The following is a 27,416-nucleotide window of genomic DNA, read 5'->3' as shown; positions in this document are numbered from 1 at the left end:
GAGGACCTCAGCTCACCCACCACCTCTGCCTTTGCCAGCCACATGGGCCGCTGCAAGGCCACTGTCAACAGCCTAGAGGAGGTGAGCAGGGGTGGGAGTTCATGGGGGTGCACCCCAAGGGGTTGGAGGGGCCATTCCCTCGTGGTCCTGCAGGATCTGTGCCCCAGTTCAGGCATCGCTGTATCATTTGTCACTGTGATTGGAGAGTGGTGCAAGCATCTTCGGGTGTTTGCAAAACACTCAAAGCAAAGATTTGGTGAAGGCTTGTAATGGGTCGTGGTGGCCAGGTACAGGTCTCAGTTGGTGGGGAAAAGAGCAAGGGGGGGAGGTTTGTGCAGGAAGGCTATACCTTGTACCGGGCTCACACTGCGTGGTAAAGAGAGGACAGAACCCTTCAGGCATCAAACTACAAGCAAACCAAAAAATTAAAGGAAGTTCTTGGGGGTGGCAGGATGGTTTCCTCATTTGTACAGAGTTAAGCTGTGGGACAGGCTGACGTGGGATGTTTGGAGGCGAAATGCATGAGCGGTTCCAAAAATACACAGAGCTGGGGTGAGAGCTGGCAGCTGAGCACAGCATCCAACACAAAACTTATTTGGGCCAAATGCCTTTGTTTTCTGACTGATGGAAAAAGCCAGAAGATCCCGATAGGCATCATCAGGCATGGCGTGGGCAGGGAAGGGGTTGGTGTGTGTTGCTGGCACATGAGGGAGTGAGGAGCAGAGCTCAATGTCCTGGGAAGACCGTGAGCGAGGGCCAGATCAGCTCAGTGGAGGATCCAGGCTTCCCATTGAGAGCATCCCACTGCCCACCTAGACCCACCTTGGGACTTAGCTGAAAACTATGGCCTGTATAGTATAACCATCATGCTGGCCTGTTTCTGGGCAAATCAAGGTTCTGACCCCCCATGGAAAATATCCATGAGATGTTGCCACTGTAGTGGGGCTCTCCGTATGGCGGTCTAGAGGGCTCTGAGCCTTTTGGTGCCTCCTCCTGATAGGTCTGGTAAATGTGCTGGGAGCAACCAAACCGCACCACCACCATGTCACCTCTCATTGTTTTGTGTTTTCAGCAGATGAGGGGATGGTGTCCAGGATTTTATCAGGGCCTGTCTGTGCGCTGTGACTGCTGCACTGCCCTGAAGTTCCCCGGCGCCTGCAGGCTTGGAGCAGATGGGGAGCTGTGCCCCTGTAGATCATTTTGTCAGTGGTGGTCACTGAGATTTTTTTCTTCTCAGGCCTCCAGAGGCCAGGACTTGCTGAGGAGCCTCTGGGCATGGGGCAATTTCCTTGTGTTGCTTAATTTTCAACTGTTACTTTATCACTTGCACCCCAAACAAAGCTAAAACTTCAGTCCTTTAAAACAGAGCTGCTGCATCAGGAAGCTGTGGTTAGAGAGAAACACTGCTGAACTTGTTCATGTCTGCAGAGCTCCTGGCTTGGAACCTGCATGTCAGAGTGGACATAAAACTCAGAACACATTCCCACTGATGTGCAGCAGCAACCCCCAGCGCAGTCTGCAGGGGATTTTCTGCAGTGAAAGCAGGGAGTGGTGGTGTGAGCTGCACTGGCCAGGCAGCAGCATTTGTGTAAGCTGAGAGATACGGGGAGATGATTTCATCTTTGGGTGCAGATCAGGGCTGGACTGACCAAATGGCAAGGAGAAATTCCAACATCGTGGGGTATCCCCAGTTGCTCTTGCTTGGGTGTTGGTGTTGGCAGGAGCTGCCTGTCCTAGAGGAAGGTCCTCTCTGCCTGCATCAGCACTGGACTCTGTCTTGCTTCCTTCCTGAGCCTGACACACTCTCGCTGTGCAGCCAGGTGAGGCTGACCAGGCTCTCACCTGGGACTTAACTCCTTCTGACCTGTGCAGTAGCTCAGCTGCCACCTCTGTGCAGGTGGAAGGAAGACTAGGAGGAAGACTCCAGTGCTGGAGAAGGGAAAGCGAGAGCCAGTGGCCGGGAGCTGAAGCTGAAACCAAAATGAAAAAAGAAATTAGTTGCAATATTTTAGCTGTGACATAATGAACTATTGGTGTGAATGGCCAAAAGGTGAAGCGAATGCTTGGTCTCCATCCTCTTTAAATGCAGCTTGGATGTCTTTCCGGAGACTACTGAGTCCCACACAGGGTAGGCTCATGCAAGGTTGTCTTGTGAGTGTTAATGCCACGTCTATGCAGACGATCAGATGATGTGAACTGACAATCACTCTCAATCTGAGTTTTTCTGTACTCTTGAAAAGTATTGCGAAGGGAGAAGTGTGCTGTGGCCCCAGAACCCTGGAAATCACAGACAGATCTGGAAGAGCTGGAGCCACAGGGTCCTTCTGTTTCTTGGTCTCACCTCTGAAAGGCAGAAACCCCAATGCCAGTGACTGCTGCAGTGGTTCAGCCAGCAGCTTTTGTTGATGGCGTAGGGAACTTTGTACAGCAAAGAGTTCTTACTGCATGCAGACAGCCATCAGCAGGTGCATGCTTCTGCCATCACTTGGCAGTGTTAGGTTAACGGTTGGACTCGATGATCTTAAGGGTCTTTTCCAACCTTGATGATTCTATGATTCTATGATGCTATGCTTGTAATGGAGAGCAGCACCAGTGTGGGATAAAGCAGTAAACACAGCAAGAGCCTGTCCTTGAGCAAGGAGAGCCCTGGCATGGTGTGCACTGAGGCTGGCAGCAGTATGGGCAGCAGAGGGGGAGGAGTGCTGAGCTGCAGGGGAAGGACATTAGCCAGTTTTCCACTGCTGGAGGCAGATCCCCAAAGGGGATGTCATGCAGCTTGGCTGAGTGCAGAACCAGATCCACTCCTGCAAGGCAAATGAACACAGGTAAAAGTACAGGCAGGGAAGGGATCTTGGGGTTTCCTGCACCTAGCGCCAGATATGTAATTTCCTGCCTTGTGGCCAGTGACTGTACTTGTATACACTTCACAGTCCTTGGAGGGAGTCCTGCCTCTTGCAGCTGGGCTCACTGGATGGGGGGAGCCCAGGGAAGTGGAGGTCCCTGTTGGTGATGGCCTCTGGGATGCCACGGAGCAGTCTCACCCTGGTGCTGCTCCTCTGAAGCAGAGAAGCCTCCTGGCCTGAGAGCATTGGCCCAGCAGGCAGGAAATGGTCCCAAAGGTGGGGATCAGTCACTTGTGGACCAAGGTTACACCTTCAGGGAGGGGATTGTCAGGAGAAAGGAAGAGGAAGGCCACAGATGTGGGAGGTTTGAGCATCTGTGTGTGGAGAGCTGAATTTCTGGTAAAAGATGAAGTATAAACAAACATGAGTGGCATCATAAGGGACCTGGGCAGGCTCCAGTGACATTTCGGGAAGGAGGCAGCTGTCCTGGTCAACGTGGGTCTCAGCAGCAGAGGGGAGTGAGGGGGAGAGAGGTTCTGGAGGCCACTAGGGGGTTGGAGATCAGGGTCTCAGTGGCAGCGGCCTCCAAATTGCTCCCTCCCAGTGCCATGTACAAGGGCAGGAGGGGAAGGGAAGAAGTTGAGTCTGACTGTGGCTAAAAATCTGCTGTAGGGTTGATAAGATGAGAGACATCTAGAACTGGGAAAGCTGCCCTAGTGGAGCCTCTGCAAGGGAGATGAGCTTCACCTAAGCCAAATTTGTTAATTGCCCCAGGAATCTCTATTTGAGGGCTTGGCTGGAAAAGCTCGGTTCCAAACTGGGACGGACAAGAAGGTGCAGATGCTAAAAGTTGTGGGTGGCAGCTCTTCCCTGGGGAGCAGAAAGTCTGGCAACTCCTATTTTGGGGTATAAGTCCATAATTCAAGTTCTCAACATCCCTGCTGCACTGAACTCTGGAAACGTGCAGGCAGATACGTTTCCAGCACTATTGTTTCTTGGGTATCTAAATGTTTATGGTGACGTCCCTGCATGCCACAGTCTTGACTGTGCTGAACCACGCAGAGGCTGACTCACATCCTCCTCTACTATGTGGGTTCAACTGTGTGGCTTGGCTGATGCGATGCACGTGGGTTCAGCTGTATGGCTTGGCTGATGCGATGCACGACAGAGGACAAAGCCAGTGGTGGTACCACTCCTCTGGGTACCCCCCTGCCCACTCAGCTGTTAAATAGCCTTAGCTGTAGCATGCAAGTCCACCCTGAGCATTCCCAAATTGCTGTAAAACTGTTTGCTCCGCAAATCAGTGTTTATGGATCTTAAAAGCCTGTGCCCTATCTTCGAGCTCTGGCACTGTCAGGACAACACTCAGAGTGAAGCCCTGTCACTCCCTGCAGGGCCAGCCTGATGTGGGAGCTGTCAGGGCTCGCATCAGTTCAGTGAATAGGTCACACTTGAAACACTGTCCCCAATCAGGAGCCTTCCATCAGGAAGGCTTGCAGTTATTTAAGGTATACATGGACTACTACCATCACCTATCTGCTGACAGGACAGTCTGACTCTGGGATGCTGAGGCTTGTGCTAAGCCCTTTGGGTTATGGAAACATGTATGGATGTAGTCAGTGACCATCTTCTCTGCATTTCTAGGCCTTGGATGCCGACCGAGCTGTGCTGCAGAAGATGAGGAAAGCAGCCAAGGCAGAGCACAGCTGTGGACAAGGTCAGGGCAGAATGGAGCCTCAGGAGGGGGGAGGGGGTGATGGCTGGATGAGGGGAGTCCTTGCTGCAGGTCAGGTTGACTGCAGCAGGGAATATGGGTCTCAGGGATCCCTATAGCTGGGTGATAATTCTGGGGGCAGCAGGAGGCAACAGGAGCTGGCTCAGGTGTGTGAGCAGAACTGGGCATGGTGACTCCCAGGAGGGAGGCAGGGGTTGGGTGTTCATCCTGACCTTCCCCCTGCACTTGCTGGAGACCATCCATGTTCCCCCAGACCTCATCAGCCACCTCGAAGCCCACATTTCTTCCCAGGAGAAGTTCTCGGCAAACTACCAGCTGGAGGGCGAGGAGCAGCTGGCCAGCGCCTTTAGCACTTTTGCTGCCTTCTCCCGGGAGCTGCTGACCGCTGTCAGGAGCCTGGTAGGCAGCTCTGTCCCTTGCATGTACATCAGAGTGGTTTGCAAGGGGATGCTGGTGGGGGCAGCAGGCCACAGCCTGGAGGTCCAAGCTCATCCCCTTCCCCAGACAGAGGCAGGAGGCCATGGTGTGATGTTGCAGAGCCAGTGGCACAGCCTGCACGGCCAGGGCCATCTGTGCAGACCTCTGAGACTGCTCAGAAGAGGCCTCTGAATGTCTCCTGTCCACCATCCTGCTTGAAGCCGGGCTCTCACCAACACTGGGTCAGGCCGGCTGTGGCTTTTTCCATCTTGGTAATTTCCAAGGATGGAAGCTTTCAGCTGATTGTTTTCCAAAGTGGTTCCTCTGTAAGCTCACAAACAGTTCTGCTTTCTCTGCATAAAGAGCGGTGCAGGGGTGCAGTGCTAGCAGCATGATCTCTCTCTTTCCTTTCCAGTGGCAGAGTTTGTACCACAACATTAACTTTTCCCTGGAGTCATTAATAAAGGGTGACATGAAAGACCTCAAAGGGGTAAGCAGGGGCTGAAAGGGCTGTGCCGAGTTGGGGCTGGTAAGTGGCTGGCTGGAGACAGAGCGACTACCAGCTGTGGGGTCTCATCCCTGGCTCACATCTTGCCCTCCAGCAGGGATACATGTTGGAAAGACAGGTCTGCCTGCACCTCCTGTGTGCCAGATCCTGCTCCCTCCTGAGGCTGGTGCCTCACACCACAGATCAAGCTAGTGGTGCCCCTTAGCTGGGACCTCTGCCTGTTTGTAGGCACCTGGCTGAATCCAGAGGAGTCTGGCGGCATTTGTTATGTGGGGAAAAATCAGGGTGTTGTGCACCAAATATTGATATCTTCCCTGGCCATCAGTGCACAAACTCCTCCACAGCCTCACAGTGAGGTGCCCCTCCCAACAGACCCACCTGTGGTTCTTGCATTTACATGTGTGAGCACACACATGTTGGTGTGAATCTGAGCGTGCATGTGTGTATCTACCAGCTGCAGGTGCCTCTCAGGGACTGCAGAGTAGCAAGTCCTGAAGTGACCATGCAATTTGATCTTCAGCACTGTAGAGATATCAGAGAGCTTCACATTGCTCATTAGTGTAGATTTTAGGAAAAGCATTGAACTTGTATTTAATTTTTGCTTTTTGAAGGTCATCATGGTCCTTGCTAAGTCTGCACACACGTTCCTACCATTAAGTCCCCAGGGCTGTACTCAGGCCATCAGCTCTGCATGACTGCCCCAGGTACCTCTGCCTGAGTAGGGGTGCCCGTGCCTGTGGGGGTGTTTGGGGTGAGGAGGCTGGACTGATCCCGATTGCAACACTGAAGCGAGGTCACTGTCGAGGGATTGCTGATCGTAGCCTGCATCTAACATGGTGAAGCACCTGCCAGTTGTGACCTGGCACCATTCCTCTCTGGGTGGTTTTGGGCACAGAGACTCCGCAAGCAGGGCATGTATGACTTGAAATAGTAAAGCAATTATTTATCGGCTGATGCACACACAAGATTATTAGGATTTAATGAGCTTGGTGTTAATATGCTCAGCACCATGATGAGACACCTGAGGACTCATGCTGGCTGGGCAGACCAGCTTGGGAGGAGCAGGGACAGCGCTGCTGCTCCCTGCAACAGATTCTTGCTATTGGTCATTTCTGTCTTCCACCAGACCTGCTGATACTCTGACAAACCCCCTGTGTTTTCTTCTTTTAGGATTTTATAATTTTCCGTGATGCTATTTTTCCTCTTGAATGCTTTAGCTAGTAGAAACAAACCTGTTTCAGCAACCCGAACTCTGTAATTTTACCTTTTTAATCTTGTATGGTTCCACTCTGTAGATTTTCTCCCAGCACTGCAGTTTCCTCAGATGCTTGATGAAGGTTTTGCAGCTGGGCTGTATCACGGCTGGACATCCTTGAGTAAACAGCTGAACCTCTGGGAAAGTGGAGGGAAAGGTTTGGACAGGATTGCAGAAAAAGGGATGGGAACTGTGGCAGGGTTTGGGGACTTCCAAAGGACTAATTGCCAAATACTGAAACAAATTATGACCATTTAAGCATCTGTTTGGAAGCTTGTGCTATTAAAATACGAAGGAAAAAAATCCACTATTTGCATTGTTAAGAACCATGTCAAGAAGACTGGGAACCAAGAAAACAGGCAGAGAGAGAGGGAAAAAAAACCCAGCTGTGCAAAAGGAGTCATGGTAAAGCTGAAGGGATCCAACAGGAATCAGAGGCTGACCTGAATCAATTTCACATTTTCATTAGGATAGAGATAAATGCAAGATCTGTCCCTACAAGGTTCTGCCTTGACATAAATAAAGAAATTTCACCTCAGGGTTGAGAAAGGCATTGGGACAGGAACCCAGAGAGGCTGTGGGATCTCCATCCTTGGGGTTTTTGAACACCTGCCTGCACAAAGCCTGATCTGAATCCAGTGCTGTCCCTGCCTTAAGCGAGAGGTTAGACTAGAGACCTCCTGAAGTCCCCTCCAACCTGATTTACTTTGTCTTTCTTTGACACAGAGGTTTGCGGAGCAGTAAGTAGTGAGAACAGGGCACAACATGGGTGATCTGAGTAAATGAATTTAACGGAGAAATGCAGAGGAACATACCAAGATGGTAACCACTGGAGAGAAGCTAAAGTCATGCAAAGTCAAATGAGAAACAAATGATGGCTTTTTAGCAGCAAGACTAATTTATCTTTAAATGAATACCTGGGGAAGAATCAGATTGTGCTGATGTTGCCAGGTTTGGGTGGGTTTCTAATGACTCTCTGAATGCTGTTTTGTTTAAACATGACATTCTGACTTCAGAAGGTGAGAACCTGGTTGGTACTTTCTGGCTTGTGCATGTCTGAGCAATTCCTTCTGCCCTTAAAATTGTGAGTCTGTGAAAGGTGTTACAGCTGGGTACTGCTATGTACATACCGATGTGATGGATATATGCGTGATGTATGTTTTGGAGCCTATTGTATTTGCATGTGTGTGCAAGCATTTGCCTGTGAGTGAACCTGCACTGGTGAGCGCACTTCGCCACTGTGCACTGAGTTGAGGCGAAGACCTTCCAGGGGAGGGACACTCCTGTGGACAGCCATGTCCTGGATCTGCAAGGGCCTTTATGCTAGGGTGATCCAGTGGGAACACAGTACGCTGAGGATAAGGAAGGCTCTGTCCCAGTTGTAGTCATTAAATGGTGCCTTTGGCTCTTCCTAGGAGTTCAAGAAGCCCTTTGAGAAGGCCTGCAAAGACTATGAGAGCAAACTGTAAGTCTTCAGGCTCCCTCACCCCAAGGTCTGGACTTGGAGGCTGTTTTTTTTGTCTGCCTTCACCAGCAAGCAGTCAGACAGAGCCTTTCACGCATTTCTCCTCTTTCCTTGAGCGCCAAGATCGAGAAGGAGAAGCGTGAGCTGGCAAAGCAACACGGCATGGTGCGGAGTGAAGTGAGCGGTGGGGAGATCGCTGAAGAGATGGAGAAGGAGCGCAGGACCTTCCAGTTGAACATGTGTGAGGTAAGGACAGGGGCCAGCCTGTGCCACGTGGAGTGGTGTTAGAGTCGCCAAATTGGCATCCAAGGGATGAATTTGCCTTCCATTGGTGCACAGCCCTGGCAGAGCCCAGTCTGGAGCAGGCCAACATCAGCAGTGACTCTCATACTGGTGTTTCTCACTTGCTCTCCAACCTGAGAATGTTTCAAAGCAGCTTTTTTTTCTGAATCCACACTGATTTTTCATTCAGAGCCATCTTGTGTCCCTGGTCAATGAGTAATGCTTGTGTCCAGGCTATTGCAGGTCCCTTTCTGCCTTCCTGGGATGCTGAAGTCCCCCAAGCTCTGCTCTGGGCACCAGCAGCATCCGACTGCTTGGCCCCTGGGGACCAGCACCGAGGTGGGCTGCAGATCCCCAGGGACTGTTGCTCAGCAGGTCACGTCTGTTGTGCCGGCATGACCATGGGCATATACCCTCAGTTGGAGAGCTGCCTGGGTTGTGGTAGGCTCAAGCCAACCTGGGGCAGGGGCTGATCAAGGAGTTCAGCCAAAGCTTGAGCCTATATTAACTTGGCAGTAGAAATAACAACTTGGGAAAAATCCCATGAAGGCTTTGGATCCAAGTTTCTTCCTGACTGCCTACGGTGGGCTCTGCGGGCACTGAGGCCCCTGCTTGCTCTCAGATGGTTCCACCATAGCCCTCCCTTTGCTTGTTGGGATAAACTCAGCCCAACTCCCCTGCAAACGGGATTTCCTGCTCCCACTGCGACACTCACAAGCAACAGCATGAGTAAAAATTGGAAGACACCAATTTCATTCAAGATATCCAGCTCTTTGTAACCATGTTTTGGAAACAGTTACTGTTTCTGTACTGAAACTGTTGCTCTACTTCAAATATCAGAAGCCCTTGTGCTACAGAGCTGCATCCTCCTTAAACAGAGCCAGTAGGTCAGGTGGAGATTTCATTCTGTGCTAATGTGAGTCCACATGTGGCATTTGGGTTCCTGAGAGGGTGTCTTGTAGGAAACACTTCTTCTGAAGGATTGAGGATGTTTTGAATGGTCCCCTCAGAATAAATACAGCGAATTCTGAGGTTGGCCATGTTGAACATGTATTTTGGAAGGTGAGTTACTATGTTGGCCTGTGGGTCTTCTGGAAATGGTTGTTTGTAGGTTGCTGTTTTTACAGTGGTTGCAATGTCAAGAGAGCTGATGCTGGTATAGGAGTAGTCCAGAGATGGATGAAAAAAATACTCAACGTGTTTCACAGCACAGCACACTGTTGCCATAGCCATTGCCAGTCCACTGAGTGAAAGGGCCAGTGTTGGTTTTCACGGATGAGGTTGTTATGGTGGATGATGGGCTGGGTGAGGTGGCAGATAAGTTTGGGCTGGAAATCTGAATGTTCAGCTCATTTTTGAAGGTCCTCAAGGGAGGCTGAGATCCCAGCTGCGTGTAGGATATAGGCAGGCAGGCTTGCAGCACTGACGTTGTCAGGAGGGTCAGGTGGAGGTGGTGCAGTTCATGGATCAAGTCTAGTGGATCCTGGAGGAACTTGGCTCTTGAGTGATGAGTTTTGAAGGTTTATAGGAAAGTTGGCTATTCTTCAGTTAAGGTACTCTGAATGGTTAATCTTTGAGGGTGTATTAACTGAGTGTTTGCCCTGCATAAGTAAAGCCCAGCAAGTCCAAGATCCATGCCACCACCATCGATCTGCCACTGTATTAGCCAGATCAAAGCACTGGGTCCTGCTTAGACCATCTTCTCACCCCATAAAAGCCCCATGAGCTGCTCCCCTCAGGGCATGACTGCCAGGATGGGCCACAACACACTGGGAGAGGGACTATCAAAAAGTGCATAAAAGGCATTTCTCTCTAAGCTACAAATTTAGTCCTTGTGTCCTTTTCCCTTCAGTATCTAATCAAAGTGAATGAGATCAAAACCAAGAAAGGGATTGACCTACTGCAAAACCAGATCAAGCACTGCGGCTCACAGTTGAAGTAAGAATGACTGGTAACCTTCCTGCACGCCCTTTTTCTCCCGAAGCACTGGCTGTAGAGGGGACCTGGGGGTGGCTTAACTTGCAGGACGTGGGTTCCTGCAGTCGGCTTGGCCTGTCCTGTAACTTGCCAAAAGTCCTCTTCTCCTGGAGGTGGTGGAGGCAAGGATCTCAGTGGGGTGTGTTTCCTCTCTTTAGCCTGACATTTTCATAAGCCAGTGTAAAGCAGAAATCTGGGATACAAAGAAGAGTGCTGAGCACTCTCCCTGAATTTGACTGCCTCCAAATCTTTCTAAAATACATTTCCTAAGAAAGGTTTGGGGTTTTGTGTTTTTTTTTTTTTTTTTTTTTTGGGGGGGGGGGTTGTTTTGTTTTTCAGCTATGAAGCTAAAGCACTACCTGCTGAAGGCATGATGGGCTCTGAGGCAGGAGCTCAGGGGAGCCTGGGGCCTGTAGGCTTCACAGCCAGTGCTAAGAACAGGATTTCAGAACATGCCCTTACGTTAGCCTCTTCTCTCAGTTTTTTCCAGGAATGTTTAAACACAACGGCAAAACTTCAGAAGTTTACAGAGAAGCTCATCCCAGAGCTGCAGAGTGTGAGTATTCATCTGAAGTTGAGTGTGGCAAGCAGGAGCAGGCTGGAGAACAGGGATGTCTTCCCCAGGGCCTCCTCTTCCTCTGCAGAAGCAGAAGTGAGGACTTTTGCAGCTCTTCACATTTATTAATCATTGTTTCCTGATCCTCTGATGTGCAGTGGCCCATGGAGGGGTGAAATACAGCCATCCCTGGGAGTGGAAAAATTACGGTGCCATATCCCAGGACACAGAGTAGGAAGAACAAGCATAAACATGGGTACCAAGGAGGCACTAATGTATTCATCTGCCAAAGCTGCTCTGCAGACTTCCAAATTTCTCATTTGTGTTCTTAGCTTTCCATGCCTGTTGCTGCCAACTCAAGCTCTTAATGCATTTCCTTGGGGGCTTTGTTTTGCTGTAGAGGCAGGTCATGTAAGCCTTGTGAACTTTAGCTTTTGGCCTGGGGCTCTGTCAGTCATACACAGCCTGGAGACAGAAAGGAGTTTTTCTAAGTGGCAAGGCTTTCAGAGACAGACTGAGCACTCATGTCCCAGGTGGTATGATGTCTTCCAAGTGCAGCAGAGGGTTTATGTCAGTTTCCAAGCATTTCTAGATCTCTGTTCCAGTTTGCGTGCTCATCCTTCTCCATACCTCCTTGCAAGTCAAGATTTGCAAAGGCTTGGGATATAGTCCTCACTCAGGTACTGTGCCAGCATCACTTGTGCACATCTCCCCTGGTCCTGTGGTGCAGGTCTCCTCCGGGCATCTGCTGCTTTGTTTGAATTAATCTGCTTTAGGGGTGTTACCCTGCTTGTTCCATAATTTGTAATCATTCATATTAAAATTCATTATGTAAATAACAAAAAGAGGGGAGGCACCACCCCAGAGCAGGGTAACTGAGCACAGCAAGCAGCATCCTATGAATCCCTCATGCAGACAAACCCTGAGGCTCTGTTTCAGGGCCACATTCCTGCGCCAAGGTCCATCAACTTTTTGATGGCTTGGTAACCTTTTAATTATTTTAATTACTGACACTACCAAGGGAAAAAAAAAAACAAACAACAACCACCATGGTGACCTTCAAGCTGTTGGTTGTTTTTACACTGTGGAGAGCTGCAAACAGCTGTTTTCTCAGTAAAATGCACACTGCTCTCCTGTGGTCTCACATTGCAGGAGGTGTGGCACTGGGGACATGCCTGTTCCCTCCCCTCAACGAGATTTCCACTGAAGGGCTTCTTGTACATGCCACATACCATGGCACGGCAGAGGACAAGCGGAAACCTCCCACCATAGGAATGGGGCTCCATGCATTCCACAGATGCAGGGAGGTGGCGAGGGCAGAGGGTGGCATGGGGGCACCTCCGCTGTGCCTGGGAGGAGTGGGATGCTGCAGCCGAGGCAGGACCCTCCTGCTGCCATATGAGCAGCTCACTGTGCTCCGGTGCCTTTCAGATGAAGATCAGGCAGGACGAAGAGAAGCAGCAGCTCTGCTCCCTTCGTGACCAGCTGAAAAAGGCATTGCAGCTGGAGCAGAAAGAGGTAAAGTCTGATCCTTCTTGCAAGGGAACATGGGGTGGTGCCTGTAGAGGGCATGGCATGGCAGCTGTTTATATAGTGCCTGCCTGCCAATGGAGAAAACTGTGGGGTTCTGGTGAGGTCTGAGGGAACACAGGGTCCCTGGTAGTCCCATGAGAACATGCTCTTGGTTGCCAGTAGTACTGGTGTGGTAGGGCCTTGCTGCTATTTCTTTCCTTCTGCCAGGACCCTGGGAGCAAGCCGGCAGGGTACAACATGCACCAGCTGCAAGGGAACAAGCAATACGGCACGGAGAAGTCAGGGACCCTCTTCAAGAAAAGTGATGGGTAAGTTGGGATCCAGCATGCCCCTCTCAATTGTGCTTTGGTGACCTGGGGCCACAAGGCAGAGGAACAGGACAAGCATGCTTGAAGGTGTGCTCAACACTGTCCCAGCCTCCAACAGGTTTCGACATAGAGTTCCAGGCAGCTTTTGTCCATCTTTTAGCTCTGAGGGCATTCCTCTCCCATGAAGCTGCCCAACGTCCTCTCAAGCCCTCTGAGCACTGGGGATGAGGACCCCTGCACTCACCATGGGAAGCCAGAACCAGCTCCCCATCTTTCCTTCAAGCAGGGATCCCATTGCCTTCATCCAGCACCCCATGGTCTTGTGCTGGGCGGGATGGGAAAGGGTCGGTGCCTCTCCCTCTCTCCCAGGCACTCATTGCTTTCCAGAATCCCCTTCATCGCCTCTGCTCTGGGATGCTCTGGGTCCACCCCTCCACCCTTCCCGGGTGGGAGACACTCAGGGGTGCACTGGGGATTTATATGCAGTCCTGATAGTGTTTTCTGTTCTCTTCTCCCTTCCCTTCCTCCCCAGCCCTGACTCGGCCTTTGCCTTTCAGACCCTTCTGCCCTCACAGTTCAGTACTGGGCTCAGCTCCCTGACTGTGAGAATTAGGGGAAGGAGCAGAAATGTGGGGTGAATTAGACACAACGTGGGTCAGTGCTGCCTTGGAGATGGCATTGTGGTCCAGAGGGGAGAGAGAGCCAGCAGCCATCCTGTGCCCCGCTCCCAGGAGCCAGACCCTGAGCTCCTGGAAAGCACTCCACTGTCTTTGGAAAGAGGATCATCTTCCACCAGTGTGTGGGAGGATGTTTGCAGGGAATCACAGGGGTCCTCTACTGGAAGATTTGCACATCTGGAAAGGACTGTGAAGTGTCCTAGAAAAACCTGAAACTGGACAGAAAATAATGAACTCGGGCTCAGGAGTCTCCTTCACTGCAGACTGAAGTTCAGTCTCTCTTCTCTTTTTCATCTCTTCCACTTTCACCCTGTATTACAGCCTGCCATGACTGGCAGGGACAGGAAAGCCAGCCTGGGAGCAGTTTGGAGGTAGTGGTCTTGGATGTTTGCTGAGGGCTTCTGCAAAGGGTTTCATGCTCTGCTAGCAGGTCCTGCTGCCCCAACTGATGCTCTGCACCTGTATCACCTTCACAGCAGCTATGCTGCCTGTCTGTACAAGCCTGTCTTATGCCATATGATGGGTCTTTCTCAGCCCAGAACAGACCAAGAGTGACAGATCCCACCCATGGCAGCCCAGCCGGCATGTCTGATGAGACCTGCGGCCCCATGCTGTGCCTTGCATGGCTCTTGCATTTGCCAGCACTTCACTGCATTGCACGTCTGCTCCTCTGCATGTGTGTCCTCTCAGCTCACCCTCTGCTCATTTCCAGGTTGAGAAAAGTCTGGCAGAAGAGGAAATGCACCATCAGCAATGGCTACCTGACCATCTCGCACAGTACGGTAAGAACCGCTTCTTTTACTCTGCTCTGCTCCTGCTGGGAGCTGCTGCCTGCCCCTGCAGGGTCTGCAGAGCCTGCCGCTGCCAGGCACACCAGTGGCTTCCTGGGGCTCGTCAGATCCCTCGTGTCTGCTGCTTGCCCTGCTGGGCTGCCCTGACATAGGAGGCTTTCTGTTAAGACTTAAGTCTCTGCAACCCAAGAGAACTTTAGACAAACACAGGAGGTCCTCACGTGCCTGGAGGGGTATGAGCCTGGGGACTTAGCTCCAAGCATGGGGTGGCTGTTGGGAAAGAAAAGGTTCGTGTGCTATTTCTTGCATTTCTCCTGAGAGTGGAGCCAAAGACAAAGTGCTGGGCACAAGGCAGATCTGTGGTTCTGTCTTCAGAGCCAGGTGGTGCTCATCACCACTGGACCACAGCCCTTTGAATGCTGCATTCTGCTTGTAGCTCAACCGCCCACCAACCAAGCTGAATTTGCTGACCTGCCAGGTGAAGCTGAACATGGATGACAGGAAATGCTTCGATTTGGTTTCCCGTGAGTGCTGGTGCCTGCCCTGCAGTTCTGCTGGGAAGGGCCCGGAGAGGTGGCAGTGCCTGGACAGCCAGGACGGGCAGGGATGAGGGGAAGCTCTGCAGCTTTGGTCCAGCTTGGGGGGATTACCCTGGGGAAACTGTGCTAGGAGACAGCTCTGCTCAGGACCAGTGATGCACACGCAGGGTGTGAGATAGGCAGCCCTGCCATGGGGCAGTGTGGGGTTTTTGAGGACCACACAAGTGTAGTTCCTGGGCTGCAGCTTAGCTAACACCAGCATCCCTTGTTCCTGGTACAGGAGCAGGTCCCTTTGCCTGGGGTGCACTGGGGAGGGGCTGAGTGAGACGGAGGTGACTGTTACCCCAGCTGTCTGGGCTGGAGATTACTTCGGACTCTGCTGAGCCCAGCTCAGCCGTGGTGTGCCCTGCCATGAGCCTGGTAGGCAAGATGGATGAGCAGGGTGCCTAGAGGAGAACCAGCTCTGTGTGTTTCAGACAACCGCACATACCGCTTCCTGGCAGAGGACGAGCAGGACTGTGTCGCGTAAGTACTGCCAGCGCCTTGCTGCGGACCAAAAAATGCTCCTCTGGCTGCCAGTGAGGAGCCAGCTCTTTGGATAATTGAGCAATAAGCCGCAGCCCCTTGTTTGATGCCCTTCCCATCCTGACTGTGTCCTGGTCACTCGGGGGGGGGGAGGGGGGCGGGCTGGCCAGCTGCGAGCAGGACATGGAGCTTGATGGAGGCTCCTGGCATGCAGTTTTTTGCTGGAGTCCCATGTAGGACCTTTGTGTGTGGTGGCTGCTGTGCAGGCTGGGGCAGAGCAGGATCTGCCCTGCAGCAGTGGGATGAGCCCTGCTGCCCTCCTTGCCCTGCAGCCCGAGTGTGGCTGCACAGGGCCCCACTCTTAAGCCACTTTCTGCCCATGCAGCTGGGTGTCCGTCCTCAGCAACAGCAAGGAGGATGCACTGAACGTGGCCTTCAGCAAGGCGCAGGGCAGAGGGGAGAGCAGCCAGGAGGAGCTGACCCAGGCCATCATCAAGGAGGTCAGAGGCATGCCCGGAAACAGGGAGTGCTGTGACTGCTCGGCCCCAGGTGAGAGCCAGCCCATGGCTGTGGGGCAACTGTGCTTCCTCCCTGCTGGACAGGTAGAGCTCTGCCCTGCCCTCCATGGCATCCAGCTCCTAGAGACCCACAGGCACCTGGGGTCTTGCACTTCCCCTCTGTCCTGCTGTGGAGCTTGTGCCCTGGGGTTGTGGTGGGGCTGGCAGGGAGGAGAGGGAGATGTGCATAAGCCTGACGGTCTTGTCTCTACAGATCCCACTTGGCTCTCCATTAACTTGGGCATCCTGATCTGCATTGAGTGCTCTGGGATTCACAGAGAGATGGGTGTGCATCTCTCCCGCATCCAGTCACTGTCTCTGGACAAGCTGTCAACCTCTGAATTGCTGGTAGGATGCTGCCAGTGTGTTCTGTCGTCAAGCCTCCCTCTGCTTCTGCTCTGGCCTTCCTTGAAACTAAGTTAATTCAGTGGGTTTTTCACCAGTTAAACTGACCCATACCCAGCTGTAATTCCCAAGGTTTAGTGGTGATTGTGGCAGGAATTGTCATCTTCAAAGAGGAGAGTGGGGAGTCATTTTACTGTTGCTGGGTCACCTGTCTCCCTCAGTCCCCTTTTCCCATCTGTATCCACTGGTGCAGGACAGCAGTGGGGCAAGGCCAAGCTTGAACTGGGGTAGAGCAGAGTATGGGTCAGGCAGGGGGTTGGAGACCTTGTATGGTGCTGTTTTAGGGCCACGATGCTCCAGGTTCTCATGGGTTTGGTAGGGGTGTGATGGAAGCTGCTGGCAGCTGGTGGGCATCAGGGCAGGGGATGGGAGTGTTTGGCAGGGATCATTGCTCATCCAGATCCGAGCCCAGGGGTCAGCTCTGGGGTTGATTGCACTGCTGGAGTTGGGAGATCTCAGCAGCAGGAGTCAGGACAGAGTCTCTGGCCACTGGGTATACACATTGGGTATACACATCCTTGACATCCCCTCAATACCTGGTCAGAATCTCAGACTGGAGCCCGCTCTCCTGCTGCCACACATGTAGAGCTGCTGTATGTCCCGTATCACCTCTAACTTGGCTGTTTTGCAGCTGGCGAGGAATATCAGCAACTCTGGCTTCAATAACATCATGGAAGCAAATCTCCCCAGTTATTCCCTGAAGCCCACAGTGCACAGTGACATGTGAGTTGCTCTGCAAGAGCTGTTTCTTTGTGGGAGGCTATATACAGGGGCCCTCACCCATGGGCACGCTCTCTGTGGTCCTGTGTGCTCCCTGCAGTGACCAGGCCCATGGCACTGCCCGAGCTCCTCCCCAGACTGTAACTTCTCTTTAGATGATATTTCATCAAGTTCAGCAGGAAAGGTTTGATAAAGGAGAGAAGAGTGAGGAAGAGCCAGCAGGAAAGCTCAAGGATTGGCCCTGAGGTCAGGACAGGGACTGAGGAATCAGTGCTGGAAAGGGAAAGGCAAGAAGAGAAATAAGCGGAGCTGCCAGGCAGGATGGCCCTGCCTGCACATCAGCAGTAGGCATCAAGCAAGGACCTGCTGAGGATGTGGGAACCCCCGTCTTTCATTCCGGAGTGCCCCAGCCTCTAGGCTCTGCAGAGGACAGAGGAGAGCTGGGGTGGCATGGCTGGTACCAGCAATAGCTGGGGGTTTCTCCAGGGCTTAGTGCCATAAACCTGGGGTGCAGCAGAGATCTTGGGGGAAACATATAGCTGGAGAGCTTATTGTCAGGGGCCGAGGGGACTTTCAGGAGACTGGAGAGCAGGCAGACCAGGCATGATCAGGTTCCATTACGGGCATGTAAGTCCTGACTAGGGCACTGTTTAGACAGCGTGGACCTACCCTGCAGTGAACAGGTGGATAAGGAACTGCACTTGGCAGGGAGAGAGCAGCAGAGCTGGGGCAGCAGGAAAATACAGCTGGAACAACATGGTCAAGGTTGCCAGATCCACCCTTCTGCTTCAATGCTGGGGAAACTGAAACTGCATGAAATTTCGGTTCTTCCTCAATGGCCTTTTCTGTTTGGAGCACTCCTTCACCACCTGCAGCCATCCCACATCCTCTGGCTGATCACCACTTCTGCTGTTCTTGATCTCTCCAGGGGTAGAGACCCAGGTTATTCAGCTAGTCCTTGTCTGGAAGCTGTTCCTGACCCATGGATACTCTCGGCCAGTTCATGCCACGTGGTGTTTCCCAGTCCTTGAGATTACTGCTCCTTCCCCTATTTCTCACAGTCAGGGAGCTGAGCCCAGTACTGAACTGTGAGGGCAGAAGGGTCTGAAAGGCAAAGGCCGAGTCAGGGCTGGGGAGGAAGGGAAGGGAGAAGAGAACAGAAAACACTATCAGGACTGCATATAAATCCCCAGTGCACCCCTGAGTGTCTCCCACCCGGGAAGGGTGGAGGGGTCCAGGCTGCTCATCCCAGAGCAGAGGCGATGAAGGGGATTCTGGAAAGCAATGAGTGCCTGGGAGAGAGGGAGAGGCACTGACCCTTTCCCATCCCGCCCAGCACAAGACCATGGGGTGCTGGATGAAGGCAATGGGATCCCTGCTTGAAGGAAAGATGGGGAGCTGGTTCTGGCTTCCCATGGTGAGTGCAGGGGTCCTTGCCCCCAGCCATGGCAGTGCTCGCACTTTAAATGCATGAAAGTCAAGTTCTTGTTTAATTATGTAACTGCAGGAGAGGAAGTTTTAAGAAAACCACAGTGTTTTGTAAGAGTTATTATGAATGCTGCTGCAGAGGAGTTTGGGGAATGGGACAGAGAGAGGAAAAGTGCTAAACTGCCTGGCAGGTCTGAAGGAGAGAGAGCAAAGGCGGCTGGGGCAGTGGGAGAGGTGGGGGGTGGCCCTGGGATGCTCACTGCGTCGCTCTGTGGCCCCTAACTCTCATTCGGCTGGCCTCTGCCAGGGCCTTTCGGAAAAATTTCATCATTTCCAAGTATGTTGAGAAGAAATATGCCAAGAGGAGCCCTGGTGATCAGTGCTCCAGCGTCCCAGAAGCTGTCAAGAACAAGGACATATTTTCTTTGCTCCAAGCATATGCGGAGAATGTGGATTTGAGCGAGCCTGTGCTGGCACCTCTGCAGGTATGGCCACCCGTCCCATGGGCCTGTATGGCAAACAGCTTTGCCATCACCTCTCCAGCCTGTCCATAAGGGTGCCTGTGCCTGGGAGAGGACAGAGTTTTCTGACAAAAACGATGCTTTCTGTGAGCCAGGAGCAACAGGCAGACTCAAGAACATCACAGCAGAGGGAGGTTTTCTGGCTGCAACCCCACAGCCCTCCTCATGCTGGGGGGCGGGGGCCAGAAGTCATAACCACAAGCCCAAGGCTTTCCAAAGGCCAATTTGTAACTGAGATTTACTTGTAAACTTCTAAACAGATTTTCTCAGGACATCCAAGTCTCACTGTAGGCTGAAAAATCAGGACAGCATTTTTTCCTGCAAAACTACAGCATGGGTCCTTGCTGTAAGTGCAAGAAGAGAGTGCAGCCCTAATTCTCGGAGCTGCGGGCATGCTGCTGTGCCACCCCCTTTGCTGGCAAGGGCACTGGTGGGTGTCCTCCAGAGTAAAAGCGAAGGACCAAAATGCTGCAGTGAGGAAGAAGCACCATCATTATGGGGTGTCTTGGGACAAACTGGCAAACGAAAAGTAGCTCTGTGGGGAGCAACCGTTGCACACCTCAGGGATCTGGTGAGATCATGGACTTGGCAAAGCTCAGCTACTAGCCTGGGGAGAAAAGTCACCCTTGGTTGTCTCAGATTCGAAATGTGAAAAGGGGATGATTGATTCTTCTTCACGAAGCCATTAGCCATGGCTCTACACATGTTAACTAGGTTCTCACCAGCCTTGGTGGCCATGACTCTGAAGAGACAGTCAAACCTGTTCATCTCTCAGGGATTTTAAATGTGTAAGGACAGTCCCTAAAGGACAGTGCTCCTGTCTGTGGTGGTGGTGCAGTCAGACACAGTCTCATCTTTGCTGTATTTTTCTTGGTTACAGGAACCTGGGGAGACCATTCTTCACCTGGCAGTGCTGTTGTCTGATCGAACCTCTTTGCATATTGTCGATTTTCTTGTCCAGAACAGGTAAGCTCATGACACCCAGTCAGCTTGTCATGGCTAAACTGTGCTAGCGAAAGGAGCAAGACTGATGATCTTCTCCAAAATGCTGCCAAAAAAAGACAGAAATCACCAGGGCAGGCCTCCCTGCAAAAGTGACTTAGGCTGGGCTTGGGGTAACTGCCCCTAGACCAGAGGGGCCTTGGGTTCCCTCATCTCCTCTGTGTTGAGGTGTGATGGTGGTGGTGACCACCTCTTCAGGTGAGGTGGGAAGAAGGACATATATGCCAGCACCAGGCAGTGTTTGCTGTGGCTGGGGCTGACAGCTCTTCCTGGGGGTGCTGACATTATCCACCCTCTGCTGCAGCGGGAGTCTAGCAAAGCAGACGGTGGAGGGGAACACGCCGCTTCACTACTGCTGCTATCACAACAAACCCGAGTGTGTCAAGCTGCTGCTGAAGGCTAAAGCCAACATCGCCATCCGTGAGTGGCCATGGGACCCCTCCCCCCCCGTGCACACATGGTGTCTTCTCAGCTCTTCACTGGAAACACCTCCTTAGCCTTGCTAAAGTGCTCGGCAGTGGTTGCAGCTGGGGTGAGGCACGTTGATGACAGTGTTGGGTGGGGATCCTGCCCGCGGGGTGACAGCCTCACTGCCAGGCTCTTCTCTGCATGTCCAGCAAGGTACCCTCCCTGCTCTGACACTGCTCTTGGTTGGCTCTCCAGGCTCAGCGGAGTTCACAAGCCGGTTTGGGGTGCACATGGCCCTCCGTGAGTGGGGTGACCACATCTCACAGGTTCCTGCTGTCGGCAGCCTAGGACAGAAGCGGTGGCTTTGCTGTCTAGCTTGGAGCAGGGGATGTTCCTCTCTGCTCCCTAGGGAGGAACCAGCTTGCTCTGGGGTGCTTGTGACCCCAGGGAGCTTGTGCCTCTGCCCCACTTCACTTGTCCCCGTCCCAGGTGGGCAGCCACAGCCCTGCCTGTGACTGGCAGCTCTGTGGTGGCACTGTGCTAGGGGAGGGGGTATCACCGAGCTGGCAGAGCCCAGCAAGGGAAGCGCTGCCTGAGCTGCTCTTCCACATGAAGCACATGCACAGCAGGAGCTGAAACAGGCACTTAACTCATTTTCAAAGCCAATGCTGGAGAGCAGGTGGGAGGGCTGCCACAAAGTGCTGGTTCAGAGGCAGTGTGTGCTGGTGCGCTGGAGCCCAGATCACAGGTCCAACCATTTATACTGCCAGTGAATCTCCTCTTCACAACACAGAAGTGAGCTTTAAAATTAGGATCCTGGGTGAATCTAGGGAAACTAGGTGATCCTGGGAGGATACAAATGTTTCCACCATCAGGTATCTGCTGAGCTGGTAGGTGCATTGAGCCTTGCCTCCTGAGATGCTCCTGTTTCCTGCTCCAGGCAGCATGGTGGCAGCCCCTTGGCAGGCAGAGAGACCACGGCAGGGCAGCAGGAGCTGGTCCCCCAGTTGCACAGTGCTTTGGCAGCCAGATTTCTCGCTGCCTCAGCCATGCCGGTCACAGCCATGCCTGATCTCTTTATTGACTTGACTACCACTGGTACCTCAAGCATCTTGAGTCCACAGCGCAGACCCTGCCACTGGTCTTGGGATGCTCTGTGATCCTTCAGGGTGCAGACCTCTTGCTGTTCCCTTCTCCTACCCTCCCCCTTCCCCAGAGTCCTTCCAGCCCACCCCTCGCCAGCCAGACCTGTGCTGCAGCTCTGCAAGGAGAGGTTTTGCAGAAACAATAATGTTGCAGAGTTACAGCAACACCATCACAGGTCCCACCCTCAGACGTCCCAGGAATGCAAGGGGTTTTAGTTTAAAGTGAAACGGTTGTCACTTGTTCACACTTGCACTCACACTCCTTCTTGCAGGGTGTCTGGGCGGTCTGTGTGTGCATCAGGACACACATACTGGGTCTGCCCAAAGCTCCCTGTGGTGACACAGAGGACAAGGGGTGGTGGCTACGGAGTCCTTCTCTGGTTTTGTAACCTTTAGGCTCTGGCAATGACTGAGCTCTTCTGTCCCTCTATCCTGTCCAGTCTCTGTGAGTCATCAGGATTTACTTGTGCTCCTTTCTCTCCTTATTGGGGTGTCTCTGCTCCTGCCCTCTTCTTTGTCTTCCCACCACCATCCCTTAATGGCCTGAGCCTGTGTTTTGGTCTGGGTTTAGGCTGCCCCTTCTTTTAGGCTTATTTGCCCCCAGGTGCCCCGAATGCAGCAGTGCTCTTCAATTCACTGAACACAGGGTGGGCTCGTGGTGTTCAAGGCTGCTGTTTCCCCCCCACAGCTAATGAAGCAAGAGAGACCGCCCTGGATGTTGCCAGGAGGATGAGACATCCCCTGTGTGAAGAGCTGGTAAGATGCTGTGTCTCATCACCCCTCCTGTTTTGGGATAAATCCCAGTAGCAGAGAGCGGTGGGGGACCCGCACCCATGTGGACTGCAGTGCCACCCGTGCCCCTCAGCATCTCCAGTGCCAGTGTGGGATGCAGAGGAGGGTGTGGAGGGTTCCAGTGGGAGCTGGCTCTGCTGGCATGGGGTCCCTCAGGGCAGAGCATTTTGGGCCAGGCCAGGCAGGGGTCGCGCCGTGCCTGGGCAGGAGGACATGGAGCTGTACTGAGGCTGCATGAGGTGAGCACATCTCCTCAGCGAGTCCAAGTCTTGCTTCTGCCACATCCTGATTTGTGTGTTTGGAGACCTTCGCAAACCCCCGTCACTGCTGGGAAGCACTGCTTGCAGACATGGGCCTGATGGGCGGGTGGTTGGAGATGGGGCCAGCAGCTGCCTGTGGGGCTGGTGGGATAGGACAGGGCTGGTAGATCCTCAGGGAGCTCCTCTGTGCCCCAGCTGCTGCAGGCCCAGAGCAATCAGTTCAACCCCAATGTCCACGTGGAGTATGAGTGGTGGCTGGGCCAAGACGACGTGTATGAGAGTGATGAAGACCTGGATGAGAAGGTGAGGTTCTGACAGGCTCTGGCCTGGGGTCATGTGTGCCACTGTTGTCCCCTTTTCCACTGTGCTGGAGCCATACCTGCTCTGTCTAACCCACAAATATCCCTTTCCCAGCTGGGTCCTGTGAAGAGGGGGTCTGCCCATCCCCAGAGCTGCTACCACCCCCCTGCTGCGCTCCCCAGGCCAGAGGCAGCAGGGGCACTGCCCTGGGGGCAGTGGCCGCATACCTGCCCCCCACCAGCTGCCCACCTCTGCAGCCTGGACATGCTGCCAGCCTCCTCCTGCGTGCCTCCATTCTTCCCCCAGTGGGCAAAGCCAGGTGAGAGCCTGCAGCAGGGTCCTGCAGGGACCGGCAGGGTGAGCTGCTGCTGCTGCAGCCCGGCTCCGTCGGCAGAGGGGGGGTCTGGAAGGGAGCTGGGCCCCTGATGGCGTGTGAGGGATTGTCTGGTGCCCTAGGGCACCCTTCTATCCTCTGCTTCTTGAGGGACCAAGGCTGGCTTGTGCTGGCTGGTCTGTCCTAGCACTGATCTCTGATTTGAAGAGCAGCACAGTGTATGGTCGCCATTGGAGCCCCTATGCTGGTGCCATTAGGATGTGTCGCCCCCTCCCAAATGCTGCTGCTATTGGGAGAGGCAGAGGAGCATGTCTTTAGAGACAGGGCTGGGAAGACAAAGCTGCCGGCAGAAACAGCAGCAGCATAGCAGTTCTGCTCCTTAGCAAGACCAGCTCCCACTGTCCTTGCCCAGCCTTCCCATGGTGTGTCCCACCTCCAAGAGCCACCCTGCTTTCTGGGAGACTCACCAAGTCCTGCCTGACTTCCCCTCTGCCAGTCCCAGCTCTGCTTCCAACCTGATGCATTTCTCAAGTCAGACCTGCAAGCAGAGAAAAGAAAATCCCTGCCCATGCGTTTGTGCCCATTCCCCCCTGAAGCTTCACTCCAAGAGCCCTGCTCAGCGCCAGCTTGGTGCTGACCCCTTATCTGTTCTTGCTCTGTGTTTAGCTCCCCAGGGGGCATATTCACCCTTCCTTACCAGCTCATCAGTCTTTGCTGAGGACACAAGAAGCAAGAAAAGCCCACCCCTGCCTCTGAGCATCAAGCACAAGCGGACATCCTCGGAGCCAGCACCTTGGGTACCGCTCAGCCCTGAGCAGCCCAGCCCGGCCAGCCTGGCTTCAGGTAACAAAAGGACAGGCTCAGGAGGGGTAAGGAGCCAGACCACACTGGTGGGAAGGACCTGCTGGAAGTCTGCAGGCCAGTACCTACACGAGGTCAGGTTGGCTGTGGCTTTGTCTGGCTAAGCCTCGGTCGTGGATAAGGCCCGCGAGGCCTCTTGCTTGGACACAGGGCTGGGAGAGCTGTGGGAGCTGTGGCACTGGACAGCATGCCCACAGCTGAGCATGAGGCCGGGGGGTGGGGTGGTGCTCCCCACACCCTGGCTGTTAGACACCGGTGCCTCCAGGGCAGGGTTATTTTGTGGTTTGCTGGGCTGTTGGAGATGCCGAATTCAGAGAAGGGAATGATCCCGTCCCCATCTTTCAGGCAGTGGATTTGTTTCCTGCCCTGTGGCAGAAAGATGCCCCCCTCTCTGCACCCAGGCAGGGTGGCAGGCTGGGGGGCTGAGGCGGTGGCTTGCACAACACAACCCTTTGACAAACGGGTAAGCGCTGTCAGGAGCAGCCCCAGGTGCTCCAGGATGGAGGTCTGGCCAGCTGGAGCCTCCAGGTGCCTCTAGGAAACAGCTTCATCCCAGCAGAGTTCTGCAGTGTGGGGAGCATGGGGGGACGGGAGGGTGCCAAGAGCACAACCCATGGCACCTGCATCCTTCCCCTGGTCCTGGCAGCTCTTGGGACACCTTAAAGCTGTGCAACCCATCTCCCACCTCCTGGGAACACGCTTCTCACCCCAGCCTCCACTCTATGTCCTTCTGCTTCCTGGCCATGTCCCTTCACCTGCTGCCCCTCTCCACTCCATCCCGAGTCCCTCCCCTTTCCAGCTGCCAGACTGATGAGGTGCTTGTTGCCCACACTGTACCATGGAGGAGCACCATGCTGCACTGTGTTGCCTGACTGTAGTGGTTGCTGTTGTCCACCCATGATGAAAAGTGGGAGGAGATGACCAGCATGATTGTTTCATAGGTGCCCTGAAAGCCATGGACCCCCTCTGCATGCCTGGCCCACACCAATCCCTCCAGGACCCAGATCCATGTTCTGGCAGTACGCGGGATGTCCCACCTCTTCTTCCTCGGAGAAGCAGTTTGGTAGGTGGCCAGTGGTCAGGGTCAGCTCAGGTCCCACATCTGCCCATATTTATCACTTTTGGTTTTGAACTGAGCTGGAGTCGGCCCCAGCAACTTCTCCTCCCAGCACTTCTGCTGTGACTCCCTGGCATTGACATCTCCTTGCTAGGTGCTGGGAACACTACCAAAATCCCCACAAGGCTGCACTGCCTTTGGAGGGAAGTGTTGTTTATTATTCTGGGTTGTTGGCAGGTCAGGGTGCAGTTTTGGACATGGACAAGGGTGTAGCATCCACACTGGCCCTGCTTCTCTGTGCTCCAGGGGACACCCTTCTCCCTGAGGACACGCTGCAGAGGCAGAGCCCTTTCATTAGGGAGACCTCACTTGCATTGCTTGGTCTTGGGGTTGTGCTGAGCAGCACTGCTGACTCCTTGCACAAAGCTGCCCTGAGAAAACCGGGACCCCAGAGAGTGCAACTGCACATGCCACAGTCCTGGGGCAGAGGAGCAGGTGCCTCTGGAAGGATGCTCTAGCAGAAGGAGATGTCTTCTGGATCCCTGTCCCACCCAAACTCCCAGCAGGTGACCTGCCACCTCTGCCCTCCCTCTGCACAGGAAACCTCCCAGTCTCTCATCCTTGCTCCTCACATCTTTGCCAGGGGCTTTGGGATCAAGACACTAGAGCTATTTTAGTTTGTCTCTGACAAAGCTGAGGAGGCCTGATGATGCTCTCTCCTGCTTGTAGAACAGACTGCTGCTCCGTAGGGTCCGTGCTCTCTATGACTGCAATGCTGACCGGGAAGATGAGCTGACTTTCCGCACAGGCGAGATCATTGTGGTGTCTGAAAAGGAGGACAGCAACTGGTGGGTGAGTGAACCTGTATATGGTGACTGGTGCTGGGATGCACATGATCTGCTCTCCATCCATCTCTTGCCTCTGTTGCACCCATTGTCATCTCCTGTTCTGCATCAGTCTCTCCATCTTCCATCTTTTCCTTGGCAACCAAAGGCAGCTGTTATGGGGCCAGTTCCTCATCCCCTTGAATGCCCATGTGCCATGCTCACCAGTCCTTTTCCTTCCTTTTTCCCTGCAGAAAGGGTGGATTGAAGGACAGCCTCACAGGCAAGGTGTCTTCCCCGCTTCATTCGTTCACGTACTCAATGAGTAGGAGCTGCTTCAATTCAAGAAGGAAGATCTGATCAGCTGCTTAAAATGCAATTCCCCAAGCTCCCATCTCCCGGCCTCCCTTCTGCATTGAGGGCCCCAGCCATGAGTGGGCTGGGAGCACCAGTTCAACCGATGCTGCCTCCCTCACCTCTGCTGCCCCAGCATCCCTGTCCCCCCAGCCCACTCCTCCCATGGGCTGCCAGCAGTGCCAGGCTGTCCCGGAGAACCCCTTAGCCAGGCAAAGGGAGAGAACACAGCAACCTACATGCACCACAGATGTGCTCCTACCCCAGTCACATCCTCATGCAAGAAACAGCCCTGGATTACTCTGCTACCAAATGCCCAGCTCCTGCCTTGCCCTGACCATGCTGTCAGTGCCGTGGTGCTCCCTGCTCTGCTAGTGCTAATGGAAACGATGGTAGAGCAGAGCAGCACTGTGCCCTGCAGGGCTCTGGAGCTGCAAGTGGAGCCGTGCTGGCATGCAGACCCCTGGGAGAAGGGCTTCTGCTGAGGGCTGAACATGCTGGGACCTTGGAACTGCAAATGACTGCTGTGGAGCCAGCATCACTGTAAGCCTGTGCTGTCCCTAATTCCTCCCACCCAGGTTTCACTGTTTGTGCTCCAGAAAATGTGCTCTGTGGCAGCTCAGGGCATTGCTCCTTCAGTGTCTGCTCCCCCCAGCAATGGCGGAGAGGACCTTTGAACCCACCACCAATAAATACTGGCTCTTCGGTGCTCTGTATTTTGCAGGGATGTTCTAGTTTGAGTTTCTAGATTCTTCCTCTTCGCTGCTCTTCCTCAGGCACCAAACCTCCTTGCAGGCATCAGAGCAAAGAGGGCTGACCTCCCCTTGCATAAAATTACTCACAATTCAGTTTGCATGGCTTTTTTCCACTGGTTGTGTTTTTCCAGTTGCCAAGGCACATTTTACAGCCTTCCTCTGTCCTTTCTGAGCCAAAATCCCATCCAGGTGAGCTAAAGAGACCAGCTGGTGAGGTGTTGGATGCACAAGGCTGTTGAGATCTCAATGTTGCTAGTGTCAGTGTCAGCAGAAGTTGAGCCA

At 53.4% G+C, this 27,416-nt stretch overlaps 1 protein-coding gene across 2 annotated transcripts; it reads left to right on the top strand.

Moving 5' to 3' along the window:
• LOC104019966 (arf-GAP with SH3 domain, ANK repeat and PH domain-containing protein 1) lies at positions 1–27,095 on the top strand. 2 transcript variants are annotated; one of them, XM_087749546.1, is made up of 24 exons: positions 39–81; positions 4,488–4,560; positions 8,174–8,223; positions 8,340–8,469; positions 10,358–10,443; positions 10,963–11,038; positions 12,470–12,556; positions 12,779–12,879; positions 14,269–14,338; positions 14,784–14,871; positions 15,363–15,411; positions 15,797–15,960; positions 16,183–16,316; positions 17,005–17,096; positions 18,829–19,006; positions 19,923–20,008; positions 20,349–20,464; positions 22,286–22,353; positions 22,845–22,952; positions 23,064–23,268; positions 23,950–24,126; positions 25,086–25,207; positions 25,931–26,053; positions 26,280–27,095. In XM_087749546.1, exons 4-24 carry the CDS (start codon positions 8,386–8,388, stop codon positions 26,352–26,354), a joined length of 2,289 nt encoding a protein of 762 aa, XP_087605672.1. In that variant the 5' UTR covers positions 39–81; positions 4,488–4,560; positions 8,174–8,223; positions 8,340–8,385; the 3' UTR covers positions 26,355–27,095. The 2 variants fall into 2 exon arrangements, with proteins under 2 accessions (XP_087605671.1, XP_087605672.1); XM_087749545.1 differs by lacking the exon at positions 4,488–4,560 and having other exon boundaries at positions 1–81.
• The last annotated feature ends 321 nt before the right edge of the window (positions 27,096–27,416 follow it).

The sequence above is a fragment of the Nipponia nippon genome, unplaced genomic scaffold (assembly GCF_047370975.1).
Source record: "Nipponia nippon isolate SJK-2023a ecotype South Korea unplaced genomic scaffold, ASM4737097v1 scaffold_13, whole genome shotgun sequence".
Taxonomy (NCBI): domain Eukaryota; kingdom Metazoa; phylum Chordata; class Aves; order Pelecaniformes; family Threskiornithidae; genus Nipponia; species Nipponia nippon.
Note: the sequence above shows the minus strand (reverse complement) of the source record. Positions and strands in the feature narration are given on the sequence as shown.

What these genes read in the sequence shown, in the direction of transcription:
- LOC104019966 (XM_087749545.1), top strand. Translation starts at nt 43, where the DNA reads ATGGGCCGCTGCAAGGCCACTGTCAACAGCCTAGAGGAG. An exon ending in CTGTCAACAGCCTAGAGGAG is followed by an intron (nt 82 to 8,173) that starts GTGAGCAGGGGT and finishes GGCTCTTCCTAG; the next exon opens with GAGTTCAAGAAGCCCTTTGA. An exon ending in CCCCCAGTGGGCAAAGCCAG is followed by an intron (nt 23,269 to 23,949) that starts GTGAGAGCCTGC and finishes CTCTGTGTTTAG; the next exon opens with CTCCCCAGGGGGCATATTCA.